At 40.5% G+C, this 21,226-nt stretch overlaps 1 protein-coding gene across 2 annotated transcripts in view; it reads right to left on the bottom strand.

Moving 5' to 3' along the window:
- LOC149030021 (transcription factor jumonji (jmjC) domain-containing protein) overlaps positions 1–21,226 on the bottom strand; it is a 130,127-nt gene that overhangs the window by 95,537 nt on the left and 13,364 nt on the right. For both annotated transcript variants that reach the window (XM_089142343.1, XM_089142344.1), the window contains exon 3: positions 8,044–8,166. In XM_089142343.1, coding sequence (XP_088998469.1) covers positions 8,044–8,166 — 123 coding nt within the window. The remainder of the gene's footprint in view (positions 1–8,043; positions 8,167–21,226) is intronic.

Raw genomic sequence — 21,226 nt, 5'->3', positions numbered from 1 at the left:
AAAATTCTAAACTAATGAAGAATGGGGCTTTGATGTAATTTAATGGATAGCTAGAGGAGAAAGGAAGGTATGATCCTAATGGAGGGATAGGGTGAGAGCGTGATGTGAACAAGGGTCAACCCCTAACCGAAACCCTACTTGATGTGAACCCAAAACACTATGTAGGGCCCAAAAGATGCACTAAGAAGCCTACCTAGGCTGGCCGAACCCTCTAGGAGGGGTATTTTGGGCATTTTCAGCCCTAAGTAGTTGCTGGGATTTAATTCCAGAGTCCAAGTTGGTTAAAGAGTCTTGTTTTGAGTGAGTTGTTGAAACCTTAGTCTTTTAAAACTCTAGCACATGTGACAACAAACAACTAGAGTTTTAATTAAATAAGAATTTAGCATGTGCTTATTAGAGTTTTAATTTATTTAAACTTTTATTTCAGCATGCGTCCACTGGGGACCTTCGGATGTTTTAGATTTTACTTCAAGGGTTGAGATTATGTGGTGGGATCCTAATCTATAAAGGAATCTCACTTAGTGTTAGTCTCTTAATAGACCATAAATATGGGCCTTTTCTTTCTTTGTAAGTTTTAAGTCTGGATTCATAAAATTTGATAGTTGCGACTGCTAAACAAGGCATGGTTCTCTTTGGGACGGCCACGGCAGATTTTTAGCTTTTGAGATTCTATTACAGCAGTACATCTTCAAGTCCAGCAACCATTCCTCATCAACAGCAGCTTAACCAGTAACCACCCCTCTTCCCCTTCTTCCCTACGGCCACAGCAGATTTTTAGCTTTTGAGATTCTATTACAGCAGTACATCTTCAAGTCCAGCAACCATTCCTCATCAACAGCAGCTTAACCAGTAACCACCCCTCTTCCCCTTTTCCCCTACCCACGCAAGGATCCCCACCCCCTTCACCTTCACCTCCAGCCACTTCCCTAGTCCCCTGTCCCTGCACAACCCCAGTTCCCTCCCCCTTTGCTGCCGTGACCTGGCAGCAACCTCCCTTACCCCCTGTAGACATTCCAGCCCTCTCTCCTCATCCCTACGACACCCTAACCCTTCCCCAGCCCTTCCCTGTTGTGTGCAAGCCCTAGGAACCCTCCCCTCCCTTTTCCGACCCTCTCAGCCCCCTCTCTCTGTTTCTTCTTTCCTATGGCAGCAGTAGAATCCTTCCCCTATTCGGTACCTAGTCCCCACCCCCTTGCCTTGCCTTCAATGCCTAATTGGATTGCAAGTCACTCCTCACCCCATCCCTACCTCTAATTCCACCTAAAACCCTAACACTTCCAAAAATTCTTCACTTCATCTTCTTCATTATAATTTTTGCAATTCATCTTTAACCTCTAGACCAAAGCCCTAATTCAACCTACACCCTCACCCACACTCTAAAACCATTAGAACTAAATCTGAAATTACAAAATTACCACAACAGCCCCATTCCTACCCTAACCGAAACCCTAAAACGCTATTTTTCAAGCCCTACTTGTTAAAATCATATCTGGAATCAGCATCACAGCCAAGTTTCGAGTTCTAAAACCCTCCCCTCTTGCCCTAGACCTGGCTGAACCTTCCTAGACCCCTATCAAACCCTTGAGAACCCTAAAACCTACCTAAACATCTTAGAATATTAGTTCTTTTTGCAGGCCAATTCTCGGCAGCCCTTAATTTTAGGGGAAACATCATCAAAAACCTAACCCTAAAATTGGGTTCACATCACTCCTAGAGTGGTATTATGGTCAATTCTAACCCTAAATGTTTGCTGGAATAAAATTTTACAGTTCTATTTTATAATTTTCAAGAGTCTTGTTTGATTTAAAGATGAGTTCTTGAGTCCATAGGAGTCCTTTAAAGGACTCTTATAAGCCTTTTATTCCACCAGTTGTCTGGTTAAATTAAAGTATTTATTTGAGTAGCTGAGAAGCCTGAGATTAATTGTAAGGGAGGTCCTAAAACCCCAAACTTTCGAAATATTATCCCCTTAACCCCAGTGACCTTCCCTCCCAGTTTCAGCCCGATCGGACCAACCCAAAACCTAGTCTAAACCTAAACTCTAATACAACATAAATCTCCAAACCCACTTCGGATTAGCATCTCCTACACTTACTCTACTTCCCCTTCCCAATCCTAATCCTAGTTGACTACCCCAAGAGTCCCACTCCAAGTAGGAAACCTAAAACCATTAGGATTAAATCTGAAATTACAAAATATCAACAACAGCCCATTCCTAACCTAACTAAAACCCTAAGCCCCTAGTTTCTAAACCCTAACTGTTAAATACAGATCTGAAACTATCATTACAACAAGGTTTCAAGTTTAAAACCCCCTCCCCATTAACCCTTGTGAACCCTAAAACCCACCCCAAACATCCCTTAATATTAGACATACTTGTTGGAAGATTCTGGGCAAACCCTTAATTTTAGGGACATTATTCTAGGAACCCTAACCCTAAAATTGGGGTTACATCAGAGGGGTAAGGGAAGTAGGGCTTTCGCTGATGGGGGAATGCCGCAGTGCCGCAAGAAAGAGGGGGGAAAGGAGGACTGTTGCGCAAGGTTGGGAGAGGGGATTATGGTGGAGGAAGGGTAGGGGATGATGCTTACTTGGTTTGGGCTAACTCCTCCTGAAGATCCTGAAACAACTTCAGAAAACCCAGCACTGTATAAGCTTCAAGAAGGTGGACAGAAACTGAAATTGCAGAAAACTATAGGACTCAAATAACCCAGGCCATGCGCTCTCCCCCACAAGTCCAAGTCTTCCTTCAATGATTGTGTTCAATTTCATAATATGCCCTTTTACATGAGGGGGGCGATCATAATCCAAATTTTAGTAGAAATCACCAAATTTCAGTTTTTTGCCCAATCAACACAAATCCAGGGGGGAGGAAACTCTTCCCTAGTTTCAAGAGAGATGGGATGAAACCTGAGTATGCATTCGTAATGTTTCTGTTCTGAGAGACCAGTTCTTATGCAAAATTATTTTTTAATGTTTCTATGACAAAAGACCATTCTTTCCTTAGAAATAAGCGTTTGATAAATCCGTTCTAAAAATATTTCCAGAACACTATTTGGTGTTTGATAAACTCATTCTAAGGTTTCAATTGGGACCAATTCTATCACTTTCGTTTATGTTCTTTGGTAAAAAAATCCTTTTTGATGTTCTGCAAAAGGCGTTCTTCAGACCACTTTTATGACCGGTCCATTCTTAGAGAACAAAAGAACGAACCGTTTTAACAAACGCCTCTAACCTGTTCTTCCGTTCCCAAAGAACAAAAGAACGCCAAAAACATTTTCTAAGAACATTACCAAACACGCCCTGAAATTTCAACCTCTTTTTCAATCAAATATCATCACTTATTTGCCTTCCTTCACCTTGTTTATTGATTGCTCCATGGTTATAGTCCTTATATTTGGATATCCATCGAGACCATCACACCCAGTAATGCCAGTTCAACCGTCACCACTGGGTTACAATCCATGTCCTAATGGGTGATCACACATTTCCTACGCTTGGATAGCTAGCTACTGTTGACAAGGCCACCCATAGAAGGGCAGTGACAAAGTGCCTAAAGAAGCATAGGCATACCATAACATAGCCTGCTTTTGTCCAGGTATCCAGGTACAACACGTTTCAAGGGATCGATCCACCAAGGCAATCAACTTGGAACTAAAGCCTAGGAGTTTCTTTTTGGTTATTGTATATTTGTATTTGTAATTTTGTAAAACACATTTAATAGGTAGCATGCAATACAATTTGTTAAATTTTTATAAAGTTTGCATTTCTTCAAACCTCTCATGTATACTAACACTTTAATGATAACTTCTAATTGGTTTTTCTTAGCAAACTACCTATGTCATTGTGTTTTTGTATGCTTTAAATCAGACCCAAAAAACCCCTCTAAGACCCCCCTAAGACCTAGTGTCGAAACTAACTAGGAAAATTCCCAAGTTTCGACTGGTGCCATCTTGATTTCAAGGTTGGTCAAAACTGGCCTACAAACTGAGGTTTCGAAACTCCGATGTGATGCAATCAGGATTGGCAACCATAGAGCCCTTCATATTTTAGGCCCAAATCCAGCCCACAATCATGCGACACCAAAAGCTGGCCAAATTACCGTAGGGGTATTTTTGGTCATTTCCCACCTCTTTTGGGCTCCAAAGTGTTCTAGAAGAACCCAAAATAATTTTAGCAGCAACAATCTACTCTGTTTTTCGATTGGACAAGTAGTACAGTCAGTCTGGTTAAGAGTCACAATTAGAAAGGGATCTTCCTTAGTTCTACTCTACTTTCCACAAGGAACACAGACCTACCTTTTGTTTTAAGTTTGAGCCTTTGATTAACAAGTTATTAAAGACTCAATAGTCTGAGTAAGAGTTGCAACTAGAATCCAATTTTCAAGTAGGATTCCTTCCGGAAGTCAGTTGTTTATTTTTGCAAGTTATCTTTGATTAGGAGATATCTAGAGGACTCGTTTCTAATTGTTGTGTTTAAGTTGTTAAGTTGTAAAAGGAATCCAAATCCAAAGTGGATTCCTTAGTTTGATCCTCCAATTAAGTTCCCTAGGTTGAGTCTTAGTCTTTTTCCGTCAAGTGTGAGGCTATATAAAGCCTCCACCTCATTGTAAACAAATCAATGAAGCATTAATAAAATTTCAGACACATGGAGCGTGGGAAGCTAGCTCATGACCTGGGGAGGGTCTTGATAAACTCTGCAGTTCTATTTCTTCTTCACCTTCTACTAGCCTGTGGCAGCCTTGAAGCTTCACCAAGTCCAGCAATGACATGTCCAACTCCCCCCCCCCTTATTCCAAGTAAGTTAAAACCCCTACCCCTCCATTACTCTACCTTCAATCCAAATCCCAGAATCCCAAACACATTAGAAGACCTAATTTTACTTGCAAATTTTCTGCAATTGCAGTTTGAATAAAACAGAGTACTTTCTCTTAATTTCAGAGCTCTTTCTAACCTAGCCGAACCTTAAAACCCTATCCAAGTCAACACTCAACACTATACCTGCTTATACGGTTATACCTAGAACTAAGAGTTGGGAACCTAATCAGACCTAGCCGCAGGGTTCCTTGAGTGTTTGGAGTACATTACAGCTGCTGTCCTTAAAATCCAGGCTTGAACTGCAAGGTTACAAGTCCATAATTGTAGCTCTACTTCGAGATTTGACCCCAAACAGCAAGTCATGAGCCCTAGACTGCCTGCTGTAATCTTAGAAAAGATCCTACTACTGGCCCTGAAATCCAGGGTTACATCAAGATAGCTCTATTTATAGCCTTACAATGAATTATTGAAAGAACATTCAACTAGGATTCAATCAGGAAACCCGCTTGAACTCAACTTACAAAACCTACTTGGACTCAACTTAGGGAATCCAATTTGGATTAGAATTTCCGAGTACAACTAGATTTAACTTTCTCAATTAGAAAAGGACTTTGAAGTAATCTCGCTTCATCCACCCTGTCAGTTGATCGACTATCTGTCGCCCAACCTCTGAAGGCAACCTCGGCATTTCTCCGAATCTCTGATGTTAATTTGGCTTGTCTTCTCAAGCTTATATGGAAAATTGCTTCAAAGCATGACTCCACTGGGTCAAATGGGTCTACTCTTTCCTTCTCTAGTCAGACACCTTCTGGATGGTCCCCATGCCATCCAACCCATCTTGAGTCTGGAGGAAAATCATCTTGTTGCGCCCCTGCGCTCTCTCGCTATCTTTATTTCAGTCTCCATTGGTTCTTCTACTTCCTTTTGGCTTGACCCATGGCATCTGATGGGCATTCTCTATTCGCTTTTTAGCCCCCACTCAGTCTATAATACTCGCATCCCCAAATCCACCCCCTTGTCCGCCTTCATTTACAGTGGTTCTTGGACCACCACTCTCCTCCCCGTCCTCACACAGGTTTGGGACTCCCTTCCCACCCTTTACAACTCCCCCAATGACCAAAACATTTGGCTCCCCTCCCCCTACCAAAACGTTCTCCACTTATTCAGCTTGGAACCTTCTCCCTGCCCATAACCCAAAACCCCCTTGGCCTCCCCTGGTTGGTTCAAAGGCCACATTCCCCGGCATTCCCTTACCCTTTGGAGGGCCCTTAACCTTGCCCTCCCCACCCAATCCTTCCTTATTAGCCGCCATATCCCTGTTAACCCAAGTTGTATCCTTTGCTGGAACGGTTTGGAGGACCTTGACCACCTCTTCTTTTCTTGCCCTTTTTCCAGATCTATCTGGGAAAAAGCTTTATTCTTCATTTGGCCCCGCTCGAGGCACTCCTTCAGTTTTGCTAGTGACTGCTCTTGGATTCTGAGAAACTTTTTAGGTTCTACCATTTGTGATTGGATTGGTAAGCTCATGTTTTGTGCCACTGTCTATCATCTTTGGAGGGAGCGCAAGCTTCAAAGATGGACTTCCAAATCCCGCTCCAAAGATATGATTTGGAATGCCATCTTCTTTGATGTTTCTTCGAGACTTGTAATTTCTACCCTCTCCCAGATTGATGATGCCCCAAGGAACACGCTTATTGTTGTCTCCTGGGGCCTTATCTCTTCTCTTCGGTCTTCCTCTTAAAGGCCGCTTTGTTTTCCTTTTTCGTAATTTAAATTATTTATTCATCCAAAACTTGAGACATTTAAGGATCCCCTTGTATTGGTTCACTGGCTCTCGGGGACTCTCTACTTACTCATTGATAAAGTGATCATTATCTGGGGTTGGCGTTGGGTGGGGGTATGTTCGGTGTTCGGCAGTTTGTGTGTTTGGGGTTTGGTGTTGGTTGTTGGTTTCCGTTGTTCGTTTGGTTGGGGGGTTTGGTGTGGATTGAGTGAAATACCCATGAACTGGACGGGGTTGTGAAATTTTAATGGGTTGATAAAACAAGTCAATGATGACTTTCCATAGATTTGCCTATATAAGCCGTGGCCAAAGTTGCAAAAATAAGAGCTTGAATACCACTCGTAAATAGTCCAACGAAAATAATAGTAAACGAACCACCGAAGGTACTGAAGAAACAAGAACAACAACTACTAACTCATCCACCAATATACTCCTGAAAAGTCGAAAACTCAATGATAAAGGTTTTGAGAAATCTTCTAGGATGTTAAGTGGTAAAACAATTAGGTTGGTTGAATGTATTTACCGAAATAACCCAATCCTTTTTTGGTAAGACCTGGTGTAGAAATATGCCACTGATACGAGTAAAGCTAAAGCAACTATAGTATTTATATCATTTGTAGGTGCGGCTAACTCCCCATGAGGTAACCTTATGATTTTCCAAGGTAAAAGAGCCCCTGATCAGTTCAAAACAAAAACAAATAGGAACATAGTTCCAATAAAGGGAACCCAAGGACCATATTCTTCTCCAATCTGAGTTTTGCTCAAGTCTCGATGAATTCAAGGACATATTCAAAGAAATTCTGATGGTTGGACGGAATGGTTTGTGGAATCCGAACAGCTACAGCGGCTGAACCTAATGAGATAGCGATTACAACCCAAGAAGAAACAAGTACCTGGGCATGAACTTGGAAACTTCCTTTTTGCCAATAGAAATGTTGGCCTACTTCTACACCAGATTTATAGTTTTTAATAATTTATCTTAGTGGGGTCAAGCAATTAAGGTCTACTAGCTACATTACTTCTTAAGGTAACATAAAGAACCTTACATCAACATGTACCATGCCTGATTCTAAGGCTTATGATGAGTGGATGCATAACAATGAAACTCTTATTATACGGTAATGGAATAATATGGAACCAGACATCACAGCAACATTGTGTTGCATGTCACAGCATAGAGAGTTTTGGGCAATTTGATTTTGAAGGTAACATTCTTTTGAGAAATGAATATCACGTTTATGACCTTTACAAGAGAAGCTTCAACTTCAAGCAGGGAGCCAAGTCTTTTAACGGGAACCCCACTACCTTAGTACCTTTGAAGGAAGTGAAAGGAATTTGATATTTATCAACATTTCAGGTGAAAAAGTTCCTGGCAAGATTAGAATGAGAACAAAACCATGCGCACTTGAGCTATACAATGCACTCCTATGCCTAAAATCAAACCTGTAGTACACTGTACACCGAGACACCATTCTCTTGCAAAACAGAGGGGTTCAGCATGGTGACAAGCTGGAAGAGCAAATCTGGCTGTGCATCAAATAGATCTGGAAGACTGTTCTTCATTACCTACCAAACAGAAAATTTGAATTTGTAATGAAGACCATAAGAAATACAGTAGAAATAAAAACAGATAGTCCAGTACCGATTCATCATGCACCCATGGAAACAATATCATAGAAATATAGGTAGTACAACCATACAGAAATGAACCTAGTAAAAAATGGAAAACATTGAAAATGAACTAATGTAAGACTAGATTATGGTTACTAGCCCCAAAATAACCCACAAGACAAACTAGAAGAAAAGGCTGAAATTTAATAGTAAGAAACTATAGGCAAACCAGCTGCAGGAATGGACTCTAATCTAATCAAAGACTATCTTTGGTGGTGTGAAGGCCTGCTCCCAATCTGGTTGACCTCTGCTGGTCAGAATGGGAACCTGACTTCGTACTGAAAATAAATGATAAAGCTGAGAATTAGAAGGTGGTGCAATAGGAAAATCTAGCAAGCAGTAGATGCTGAAACTGGAGTCAACTGAAGGCCCAGGAAGCAGTAGAAAACCATCAAAGTCTCATTCAATTCTGATCAAGGGTTACTGAGATATAGACTGGATTCAAGAAAAGGAAATCTGCACATATCTCGCAAACCAGGGGAAGATTTGGACTCCAGTCAGAACCCACTGTATCCCTGGTTTGTGAGATTCAGTCCTCCAAACCAATGCTGAAACAAAATACAGGTTGCCGAGAAACCCTCAAAGCTTGCAGCAGAAACTGTGACAGCGGGCATGTAGCGAATCAGGGAGGCCTTGAAAATATGGAGTTGCAAGGGAGGAGAAAAATGCATAAGAAGAACAGGGGAAGAAAGAATAATGTGCACCTGTACACAACCATACGGGCTCTAAACCCACGGCTCAATCAATTCTGTTCAATCTGTCCTTAACAATGGGGAATTACCATCAATATTAAGATAATTAAAATACTCCTAAAATAATACTACTTTCTAACCACGAGACATTCAAATAAAGAAACTAAAAGCAATTAGAAACTAATTATTCTATGCTACTAACTTCAAAAATGAGTAGAATAAAATAAACGAAGACATGGTTTTCCCAAATAACATAATAGAAATTTCTAATATTTTCCTAGACCCATGACTCAAACTGAACATAATTCATCTATGTTTAGAAAACCAGTTGGGCATAGGTCAGTCAGAGGTAGCATATCTGCATCAACTCTCCCAATGTTGAGAAAAACCTGCCCATAAGTTTTGCAAGATGAGATTATCAACACCATCTAGTTGGAATCCCCAAAGGCTTTGATCGAGCAATGATCAAATGCATCTCCAAGCCAACTATCACAATCTGCTCATGTGATTGCACAGCAAAGATTGGACCATTGATCGATTTGTCAATCACCACTTGGATCCAACAATGCACTTCAATTTTATGTTGCACTGTTCACAATTTCTTCTATGTCCGATTATCCTCATAGAGATTGTATCATGCTTGACATCATATCACAGAAGTAGTTAATATGGGCAAGCTCTTGAAGACCTATAGTCAATTTGAAATGCTCGGTTAGCATTTTATGGAACCATCACAAATCAAAAGGACTAAATCGAATCAATCAAGCTCCATGGTTTAGTGGGGCTATAATAAAAATGGCAGACTTGTAGATAATGAACTCTATAAGTGGAAGAAGGAATTATAAATAGATCAAACTTTATAACAGAATGGGCAATACTGTAATGTTGGAACTTAAGAATAAGAAACAAAGGCATCAAATGGATAGTGGTAAACTTGGAATGGACTGACAAGAACAAAAAAAGAAAAAAGAAAAGGTGTAAAGCTGGAACAAGAAAATGTAAGAAGCAAGATGGGCAATTTGGGGGGGGGGGAAATATTAAACTAAGGAGAGAAGGGTAGTATGTGAAATAGAGTGACTAAGAAAAAGAATCATGGGCTACCTAAAGACCTGTTTTAAGTCTACTACGCCAAAACGGAAACAGAAGGAGGTCAGTAAACGACTTCAACTGGGTATCGAACTCCATCAGTGGGGAGAAGGCGGAAATTTAACAAGGAAAATTAAAGGAGTTCAACGAGTGCAATTTGAAAATTGAGAGGTGGAGGTTTGGCTGTTCGATTTCTGTTCCTCAGATGACATTTTTCTTCTCTACTCTTTTTCCCAGTCACAGAGGAAAAGTGGGGGGAAGTTGGGTGTTTAGTGGATAAAAGGAATTGGAAGAGAACTAGAATACAGAGGGAGGGCACGCTGATTGTTATCAAGTGAACAGGATCTTCAGAGGAATTGTCTTTTTTTTTTTTTTTTAACTTTTTTCAGGGTTGCAGGGGTGCAGAACTGCTGTATCACAGGGCAGAATCAGCGGAGGAAGACAGGCAATAGAGGTAGCTGGACTATATTTTTTGTTTCAAAGAGGAATTGATTAAATAATTTTTGGATAAACCAGGTTATAGCTTTTTAAATTAGCTAAAGGTACTGATTTCTCTCAGAAGTTGATTTAGAACTAAAGACCCACGTCTGCAAGGAGTATTACTCCAAGAATATAACTAATACCAGAAGTAGTAGCAGTATTAGTATTTTCCAATACTTAGGGCATAAAAGCTGGTTCAATAAAAGATAATTAGAAAAAACATGTACTGATTCCTTTCAGAAGTTGATGCAGAACTAAAGACCTACATCTGCAAGTAGTAATAGTACAAGTTTTCTTACTGCAAGTATTAGTATTTCCCCTAGTTTTTTAATTCATGATTTAATTAACCAGTTTCCATGCTCTGAACCAATGGCTTGCTTCAAGTTGCTTTGTCCACAAATGTTTTCTAGTTCATGTTTTAATTGAACTAGTTTTCCTGCTCTGAACCTGATGTGAACCCAGTCCAGGACCACCCAAAGAGGGCCCATGGAGGTTACCAGTACCCCGCAGCCCTAGCAACAACCCAGGGAATTTCAGCCAGCATAGGGGTATTTTGGTCATTTGGATCCCATAGTCAAACCCAATCTGACCTCACTTGGTTCAGAAGCATGTTAGGACTTTAGATCTACTTTTATTTTGAATTTGAGTCCTTATTTGTCCAGTTATGAAAAGTCCATAAAAGAACGAACGGCAGACCCGAGGGCCCTCCCCCCGCCGGTTTCGGGCCCGCCTTTCTGGGGCTCGGTTCCGCCCTGGCGGTTGGGGGGTGGGGGTTTCCGGGCCGGGTTCCCTCCGTGGCTTCCCTGCTTTGGTTTGTTGGTCCGTGGGTTTCTTTCTTTGTTTGGCTTCTGGTTTTTGTTTGTGTGCGTGTGCCCGGGTTCTGTGGTGTTTGGTGGGTGTTTGGGTGGGCGCGGGGTCTGGTCCGTCCTCTTTTGGCTTTCCCCTGTGCGGGTGCTGCCCGTGGTGTGTTGGGGCCTGGTGGTGTGCTCTTTGGTTGGGGTGCTCCCGTGTGCTGGGTCGTTTGGGTGGCCCGTCCGGCCTTGCTCCCGGGGTGTCCTTTGGGCTGGGCTGGGGTGCCTGCCTGGGGTGGGGGTGTTGCTGGCCTTGTCGCTGGCCCCGTTGGGGGCGCCTGTGCCCCCCTTTGTTGGGCGGTTGTGGGGGTCCAAATTAGTAACGGAGGAGTCCCCTAGTTACAGTCTACTTCCTACAAGTATTCCATATCCATTTTTATTTTTTTTCAACTTGGATCCTTCTAGAGTAAGATATGATAGAGTCATTGTATGAGTATGAGTCCTTAGTCCGAACCAAAGTCCTAGTATAAGTTATTTTCTAAAGTTGAGTCCTCGTGCGAGCTTCTTCTTGAAGGCTATAAATTAGTCTCTCTACATTGTAAAAATCAGATTATGTTTTGATGAATAAAATCTCAGAACAGAAACAGAAAGTGAGGGGTCATGGATTCCCTAGGAGGAAATTTGCGGCTGTGTTTGTGCATGACATTCTGCAGTTTAAAGTTCTTCAAGGTCCCTTCTTCTTCTCCAAGTAAGTTCAGCCAAGCCCCACCCCCAGCCCCCACTCTCTTCTTCCTCCCTCATCTGTAGCTTTTCCCATCCCCAAAACCCCAATTCTGTAGTTACAGCCGTCCCCCATCACATAGCATCCTTTCCCCTTTCCCTTCCCTGCAGCAGCCCCTAATACCTCTCCCTCAGCTCTAATCCCTTCCTTTAGCCCCTATAGCATCTTATATAGTTATATTTGACTGATGTCAAGATTAGAGCCTCATACTGTTCAACCCAAAAAAAGTGTTCGACTAACTAACCCTACTACCAAGCTTTCTTCTATGAGACTTCACCCCTTACTGTTATTTTTATTCTGGGGGATGGTAGAGTCTTAAACACCACCCCCCCCCCGAACCCCACCCCAAAACAAAAAAAAAAAAAAGGAAAGAATAAATATTAGAATCAGTAGCAGCTCCTCCCCTCAAAGCATGATCTTTCTACCACCATTAAGACCTCTAACTCAAAGCCTTCGCTAACTCTGCTAACCAGGTGGGTCCCATATTCGTAAAAAACTTGTCCTTACCTGTCTCAAATTTTATATGACATTTCTAAGGAATAGATTTGTATATTTGCATTCTCCATCAGTCATAGGAATCAAGGCTATCAATTGTAAATTGTAATCAGCCTAGAACCAAATAAGGGTCAGAAATCAAGGGGCTGCTTTTCAAAGTTTAGGTTGTAGTCAATATTCCTCTACCTCCATAAAATGGGAACCACTCTGAGATGACCTATTACAGATTGCACCGGACAAAAAAGAGAGAGAAGAGGTTGAAAAACAAAACAGAGACACAAGTTGTTAAGCATCAAACAAACGTTTATGTGGCCTTAAACACGTGCACAGGAGGAACTTAAATTTGTATTGTGCAGAAAAAGCAATGGCACAATTTTTCATCCCAGATACGGTTGGACCTGTAAACAGATCAGAATTGGCTCAGATACACCACTATCCATAACCAAATCCAATAAGCAAAATCACTATCCGATTCCATTCCGATATCTGGCAGAAATTTACAGAAGCTATCCGAATCAAATCTGAAACTTTATCAGATATCTGATATAGTGATATTTATCCAATCCGATAAACTATCCGATTAAAGATTGCCGATTGTCATTTTTTTATTTTTGATACTTGATTTCAGGTTTCTGATTACCTGTTTCCTGATTATCAGCCTTTTAGAGAAAATTAATGTTAATCTAATAGGTTTTACATAATTTGGCAAATCGGCTATAGCTAATTGATGGGGTTTAGGGGACTTCAACCTATTAAACAGGGTTAACCGGTTCAGACTTTAGTGTGTGTTAAAATGTCACTTGGTGCGATACCACTTAAATTTTAAACATCCTATATTTAAAAAAAAATTACTCTAATCGTATATTATCCAATTTGATAAGCAATTATCCAAATCCAGTTGCTTAAACAAATACGAATGTGAATCAAGAGGTGGCTTTCGGCTATCAATTTACATGTCTAGATACAGTACGCATTGGACTAAAGAAATTTCTCGACATCCCTGTGCACCATCCATGAAATCAGGGTTAAGAAACAATTTCCAAATTTCCATCATACATGAGAGGATCCCCACCAAAAAAAAATTCATGCACAGGTGCAGCAACATCCAAAAAATAAAAATTCCAAATATGGGATGCATGAGAGGGAGAGAGACGAAACTTGCAGAAGAGCTTGCCCTGATGCTACTTCCAGCCATCAAGTATTCGAGTGAGAGAGTTTTTTAGATGAAAGTGCTCGGTCTTCTGTTTAGTACATGTTTCTCTTACAATTTTTGCGGAGTAATTAATCACACCCTTGTATGTTCAGAAAACCAATACCAGTTTTACCCTGTTTTAAGTAAAGTTTAAGCGAGAAGGGTAGTTTTGTCTGTTAGGATGCTTTTATTATTTTAGTTCCACATCAGGTTCTCTTGTATTCTTTCTTGCATATTACTAGTCTAAATAAAGGCCTGTTATGTCACACTAGCATAAGCAAGAATTCATTCAATATTCCAACATGGTATCACAGCTATGTCAGACCTGAGGCACCAACACCTCATCGCAAGTCACAGCAGACATCAAAATTCACCATCGCAGGATTCAAAGAAACCAGAATAGCTTCCACCACCATCACCCACCTCTGCAACTCCATTCCTGCCTCCAGCACCACCTCCAACAAACCTTAATCATCCATAAGCACCATTACCTACCCCTGTAAAACCATTCCAGCCCCAATTGAAACTCCAATAACCCTTTTTAACCCCAGCAATATATCCTAGAAGAATCGCTGCAACTTTCTGACTCTTACAGGACCATCGCCTGCCGTACCTGACGCAGAAATCACTTGCAATCCCTCCTAGGAATGTCACCTAGTCTCTATGACCCTCCTAGGATGATAGATATTCCTCATTAAGCCCAATCTCCATTCGATTGTCCTTTCTCTCTCCCTTTTTTACCTGTGGTAGTGGCTAGAAGGGCCTTAATCATACAACAATCCATGTAGTTCATATCGCCTAGCCTATTCAAACCATGTGGATATTCCTAGAGCCATCAATATCTCTTAAATGTGTTTCTAGGACCTTCACAGATTGCCTTCCATGACCAGAAATTCTTTTCTTCTCCAAAAAATTCTGTTTCCGACTTATCTGGGGTGGTGAGTAGTTTTTCTCCTACACAATAATTTTTCCTTCATCCTTAAGTAATCCCTTGTTCCTATAATGGCTGATCCAACTACACCCAACTCTTCTAGTACATCTGAGGTTTTCCCGTTTCATCTATTCCTCGGGATCTTGAGTTTTCCGCTTCAGATGACTACTGTCAAGCTTAATGGGACCAAGTATCTTTGGTGGTCTCATTTTGTTTCTCTTGTTATTGGTGCTCATAGTCTTACTGGCCATCTTGATGGAACTTTTACCAAACCTTCTACTCCTAGTACGCAATATATAAAGTGGCATACAGATGAGTGTTTGGTTATGGGATTTCTTCTCAATTCCATTAAACCAAGCATATCAGACAGCTATCTTCTTCTTCCAAATGCTGCCACCATTTGGATAGTTGCCCAAGATACATATTCCAAAGTAAGTACTGATGCACAATGTTTTGAGATCAGAAGGAAGATCCACCAGTTGCAACAGAAGGACCCCACTCTATTGCAGTATTACAATACACTTGGAGGGTACTATCAAAAACTGGACTTCTATGGAAAATTTACACCAACGCACGCTATGAATGATGTTGCTTATGAGAAGTGGAAGGACAAGCTTCAAGTCTATGACTTTCAGGTAGACTTAAACATAGAGTATGATCAGATTCACGCACACATTCTTTCCCAGGAAACTTTTCCTTCTCTAGGGCAAGCCTATGCCATGGCTGATACAAAGGAAAGTTGGCGGACAACTATGGTACATACACAGACTCCTGATAGGTCAGCATTGGCTATTGATTTTGGCAATAACAAGCGTTAAGAGTTGCGTAGAAAATCCAAGGCACTGCCTTGGTGCAGAAGCCTTGGCAGCAGCTGCCTTTCACTTCACTTTCAATTTTGGTGCTAGTTTCTATTTTGGTGTTACTTTCTATTTTCAGAACTTTCTATTTTTTACAGATTTTAGGAGTTAGAAAATTAATAAGTTTTGTCTTTAAGCTGTATTTTTTATTTCCTTTTCTAAAGGACAATTGCTTATCTCTCAAGTTGTTTTAGACTTCTTAAAAACTATAAATATAAGCTTCCTACGATTCTAGGCTCTTTAGCTAGACTCATAGGCCTTCTCTGCTGGTTCTTCTCTTCTCTTCTCTTTCTTCTTCTTCTCAATTTCCTTCTCAAAGTTCAGCTACTGTTTTGATTGCTTAAAGCTTGTTTTCTAACATGGCATCAGAGCTTTTTAATCAAAACAGTGTTGTTCTCAGTATTCTCTTCTAAAGTTCTCTTCCGGTGTTCCTTTCTTTGGTGTGCAGCCACCTAATGCTGCACTTAATCTATAGTTAGATCAAATGATAATCTAAGCTGATCTTTTATACCCTTTATTCCCTAATATCCCAAAACTTGATTGATTATTCCTAATCTTTATTTTCTACACCCTGCAGAATTTATTCCTCTACTTTTCTAGCCTACAACTACAGTTTCGATTCTACACAATGCAGAATTTAATTTTGGTCTTATCTTCAAGTTCTGGGCTGCTGGATTGTGACCAAATGTGTGATCTCCATTTCTACAAATTATGTCTTCAATTACTGGTGATTCAACTACTAGTTCTGCTGATTCCAAGGGATAACAAGCAGAGCAAATGAATGTTCAGATTACGTCCATTAAAGTATTAAACTCAAAGGTAGTTCTAATTATTTGCTTTCGTCACAAGCTGTTCATGTTTACATACTTGCAAAAGGTAAGCTTAAGTTCATTGAGGGTGAACCTCCTACTGGCACTGACAAGTCCGACTCTAGTTGGATCTAAGATGATGCAATCATCAAAATTTGGATGTGGAATAACATCGAACCTGATAATGCAGCCAATATTATGTTTCATAAGACTGCCTAGGGAATATGGATGACTTGCAAGAGACCTATTCCAAAGCAAAAAATATGACTCGTACTTTTAGCATTTATGAAAAGTTATTTCAAATTAAGCACGCTGACAAGTCTCAACAGGATTATTACAACTCTTTTAAAGGCGTGATAAAGGAATTGAATGTCTTTCAACCTCTCATCACAGATATAGAGAAGCTTAAGGTACAATGGAATGAACTTTTTGTATCCAAGTTTCTTGCAAGATTGAACCCTACACTGAAATCTGTCAAAAGACATCTTCTTGCTAGTGAGCATGTCCCCAACCTTAGTGCAGCATGTTCTAGACTTCAACGTATTGCTTTGTCTGAAAGGAGTTCTCCTAGAAATAGTTCTATAGGAGAAAATTCAGCCTTTAATACCTCTCGTGGAAGGGACGTGGTCGTGGTTCAGGGAGAGTTAGTAGATCTTATGGAGGTCGTGGTGTTCAGTTGTCTGATAAGACATCTCGATTTTTACTCATTGCGATAAAACAAGGCACTTGGTGAAAGCTTGTTGGGCCAAACATAGAAAGCCAGAGTGAGCCAAGCAACTTGCTAATCATGTCGTTTCTGATGGTGGTATTGATACTGTAGCAAACAACAATAGTTGTTCTGAATCTTCTTCAAGCGAATTGTCTAAGACTCTAAGAGATGATGTAAGTCAAATCCTTCGCCGATTGCAAAATATTGAGACCGGCGCTTCCACATCAATTGGTACTTTTGCTACCACACTTTGTCATACAATTAACACAGCACTTCTCACTTTTGCTTTCACCCCTTGGATCATCGATGCAAGGGCCTCTTCCCACATGACTAGTAAGTCATCACTTTTAGCTCTTTTTCTAAATATACCACTAATAATCCTATTGTCATAGCTAATGGGGCTTCCACACCTATTCTAGGCTCTGGAAGTGTTTCTCCTACACCTTCTCTTACTTTGTCATCTGTACTTCATGTTGCTAACTTTCCTTATAATTTATTTCTTTGTTAGCCAGTTAACTAAAGCATTAAATTGCTCTCTGACCTTTACTCCCAATTCTTGGGCTTTCCAGGAACTTCACACGAGGAAGACAATCGATGGAGGGTGTGAAATGAATGGACTCTATTGTCTAGACTATGTTTCCCCTATTACGGCTCTTTCTGATGATGGTTTGAAAGCTCTCTAGTGGCACTGTCCTTAAGGCCATCAGTCTTTAGCTAGATTAAAGACTTTACTTCCTTCTTTTAAGTCAGTGTCTAGATTAAATTGTGAAGCATGTGAGTTAGGGAAGCATCATTGTGCCACCTATCCTCAAAGTTCTATCCCTCGTAGTGAGTCTTTGTTTTCTCTTGTTCATTCAGATACTTAGGGTCCTTGCAAAATTAGTAATAGGCATGGTTTTCGGCATTTTGTAACTTCTGCGGGCGATTTCTCTTGTCTTACATGGTTGTATCTTCTAAAGGATCAGACAAAGTTCTTACCTATATTTAACAAATTTACTCATGAAATAAGGACTTAGTTTTCTCTTCCTGTTAAAATTTTTTAAAAATACGTGTAACATGATATATCTAACTTTTGTGATTCTCTTGGAATGATTAATCAAACCAGTTATTCATTCACTCCGCAACATTCTGGAGTGGTTGAACACACAAATCGTCACCTCTTGTAGGTCGCATGAGCTCTTTTGATTCAGATGAATGTTCCCAAGAGTTACTAGTAGGATGCGGTTTTGACTACTAATCATTTAATCAACCGAATGCTTATGACTTTACTTTCTGAAAAATCTCCTTTTTCAGTTGTTTTTCCAAATGGAGAACCGTATTTAGTTCCACCCAAAATTTTTGGCTATGTTTGTTATGTTCACATACCACATACTTTGAAGAAAAGTTCCCCCAGATCCATTAAATGTATTTTTCTTGGGTACTCTCGTAACCAAAAAGGTCTTTGTTGTTATAATCCAATTCATCGGAAACAATTTGTAAGTGTGGATGTGACCTTTTTTGAAGATACTCCTTAATACCCTAGTCCATCTGTGTCTGTTGAAAACTGTGTTTTGGATGATGCTCCTCCTATTCCTTCCTTAGTTCCTTCAACTGACAGTGTCCCTCTACAAGTTTATCAACAGAGACGTAAGTTGGCAAAGCACATTGTGGATATTACAGTTCCTCCTAATGATATTGGCGGCTCTCCTTTAGTGGAGCTTGAAGCTGGTCCTATAAATGTTCCCTCTTCATCCTCTCCACCGATGGATTCTTCTAGTGGAGATCCTACTTCGCCTTCAAATGACTTATCAATTGCTTTGAGGAAAGGTATTCGTACTTGTACTTTACGCTCTAACATTGTTTATCCCGTTTCCAATTTTGTTTATGTTTCTCGTCTACCTCCTAACGTTCGTTGTCTTGCTCTTTCTCTATCTGCCATTCACATTCCAACCCATCATACCGAGGCCCTTAAAAACCCTAGCTGGAAAGCAGCCATTAATGTGGAAATGGATGCTTTATAGCTAGGTTGTCAAAGTGTTCGCCTAGGTGGCAAAGCGGTTGAAAAACCACTTTGTTTTAAACCACTTAATTGACGCCCAATCTGCAAAGGAACTCCAAGGCCCACAGTGACATAGAACCTATGTTTTGCTTCAGTGGAGCTGCCCACACACCCCCGCCGGGGCGGCCTCCCATGACCCCAACCCTCTCACCGGGGAGCAGGACCCCTGTGCCCGTCGGCAACAAAATATGAAGCATAAGTCATACTCAACATTAAGAATCAATGAATCAATAAATGCCTAGGCAGACGCTTTGACCACCATGGCTTGATGAAATGAACTTATGTTTGTGGTTTTTTTTTTGAATAATTTTTCATAATTATGATTCTTGAATGCTTTTTTTTTTTTTGGGATGAATGTGACGATTGAATACTTGTTTAGCTTATTATAGAAAGTAGTTGTATTGAAAAGTAGTTTAAAAGTAGTTGTATTGAAAATTTTTTACCCAACCGCTTTAGCCACCAAATTGCCTAGGCGGAGCCCCAATCGCTTTGGTCGCCTAGACGCCTTGACAACCATGTTTTATAGTCTCATCGTACATAGCTTTTGGTAGACTTATCTCCTAGGAAAATGTGGTCCATTGTCGGGTGTATATTGTTAAGTACCATTATCTGATGATACGATTGAAAGGCTCAAGGCCCGCTTGGTGGGTAAGGGGTATACACAAACATATAGTGTGAACTATTTTGAGACTTTTTCTCCTGTGGCTAGACTTAATTCAGTCTGTGTTTTGATCACTTTAGCTATAAATTATGATTGGCTTCTTTTTCAGCTTGACATAAAAAATGCATTCTTATATGGTGATCTTCCTGAAGAAGTTTACATGGAGCAACCTCCAGGGTATGTTGCTCAGGGGGAGGACAATGTACATGTTTGCAGGCTTCATAAAGCAATTAATGGACTCAAACAATCTCCACGGGCTTGGTTTGAGAAATTTAGCAAGACTGTGGAGTCTTTTGGATTTGTACAATGTTATTCTGATCACTCTATCTTTATTAGACAGCCGGGTAATTGTGTTGTTATTATGGCAGTTTATGTTGATGATATTATTCTTTTAGACAGTGACAATGGAGCAATCCATACAGTCAAGGCACACTTAAAGAAATATTTCAAACCAAAGACTTGGGTGATCTACAATATTTCTTGGGAATTGAGGGAATCCGCAGTAAACAGGGAGTTAGTTTGTCACAGACTCACAAAGGAAGTATGTGTTAAATCTTTTGACTGAGACTGGCATGCTTGTTGATAATTGATAAACCTAGCGACATTCCCATAGATCCTCAATTGAAGTTAGGACGGGATGATGGTGACTTGTTAGATGATGTCCATTGTTACAAGAGTTTTATTGAGAAATTTACCTCACTATTACTCATCTTGATATTTTTTGTTCTGTTGGTATGTTGAGTCAGTTTATGCAGTCTTCTAGGAAGGCTCATTGGGATGCAACAATGAGAGTACTTTGATACCTCAAGAGTGCGCCCGGAAAAGGGCTCATCTATTGACTACTTCAATACCTCAAGAGTGCGCCCAGAGAAGGGCTCATCTATTGACCAAATCAGAATATGGACTTGGTTGTCTTTTCTGATGCAAATCGGGCTGGATCCATAGCTGATCACGAGTCTACTATAGGTTATTGTACTTCTCTTGGTGGAAATCTTGTGACTTGGAGGAGTAAGAAGCAGTCCACCATTGTCTGATCCAGTGTTGAAGCTCAGTGTAGGGTCATGGCCCACACACCTACCGAATTGATGTGGCTCTGTTCCTTGCCAAAGGAAATGGGATTTCCAATCTCCACTCCTATAAAACTGTTTTGTGATAATCAGGTTGCTACTTACATTGCTAGTAACCCAGTGTTCAACAAGAGGACGAAGCATATAGAGGTAGACTATCACTTTGAGCATTATGCAGTAAAGAAAAAGATTATAGAAACTCCTTTTGTGAGCTCTACTGACCCACTAGCTGATTTGTTCACTAAAGCTTTGTTCAAACCAAGTTTTCAGTCTATCTGCTCCAAGCTAGGTATGGGAGACTTGTAGGCTCCAGCTTGAGGGGGAGTGTTAAAAGTTGCACAAAGAATCCAAGGCGATGCCTTGGTG

This window comes from Hakea prostrata, chromosome 1 (genome assembly GCF_041222555.1).
Source record: "Hakea prostrata isolate BN-2017 chromosome 1, UWA_Hpros_2, whole genome shotgun sequence".
NCBI classification, from domain to species: Eukaryota; Viridiplantae; Streptophyta; class Magnoliopsida; order Proteales; family Proteaceae; genus Hakea; species Hakea prostrata.
Note: the sequence above shows the minus strand (reverse complement) of the source record. Positions and strands in the feature narration are given on the sequence as shown.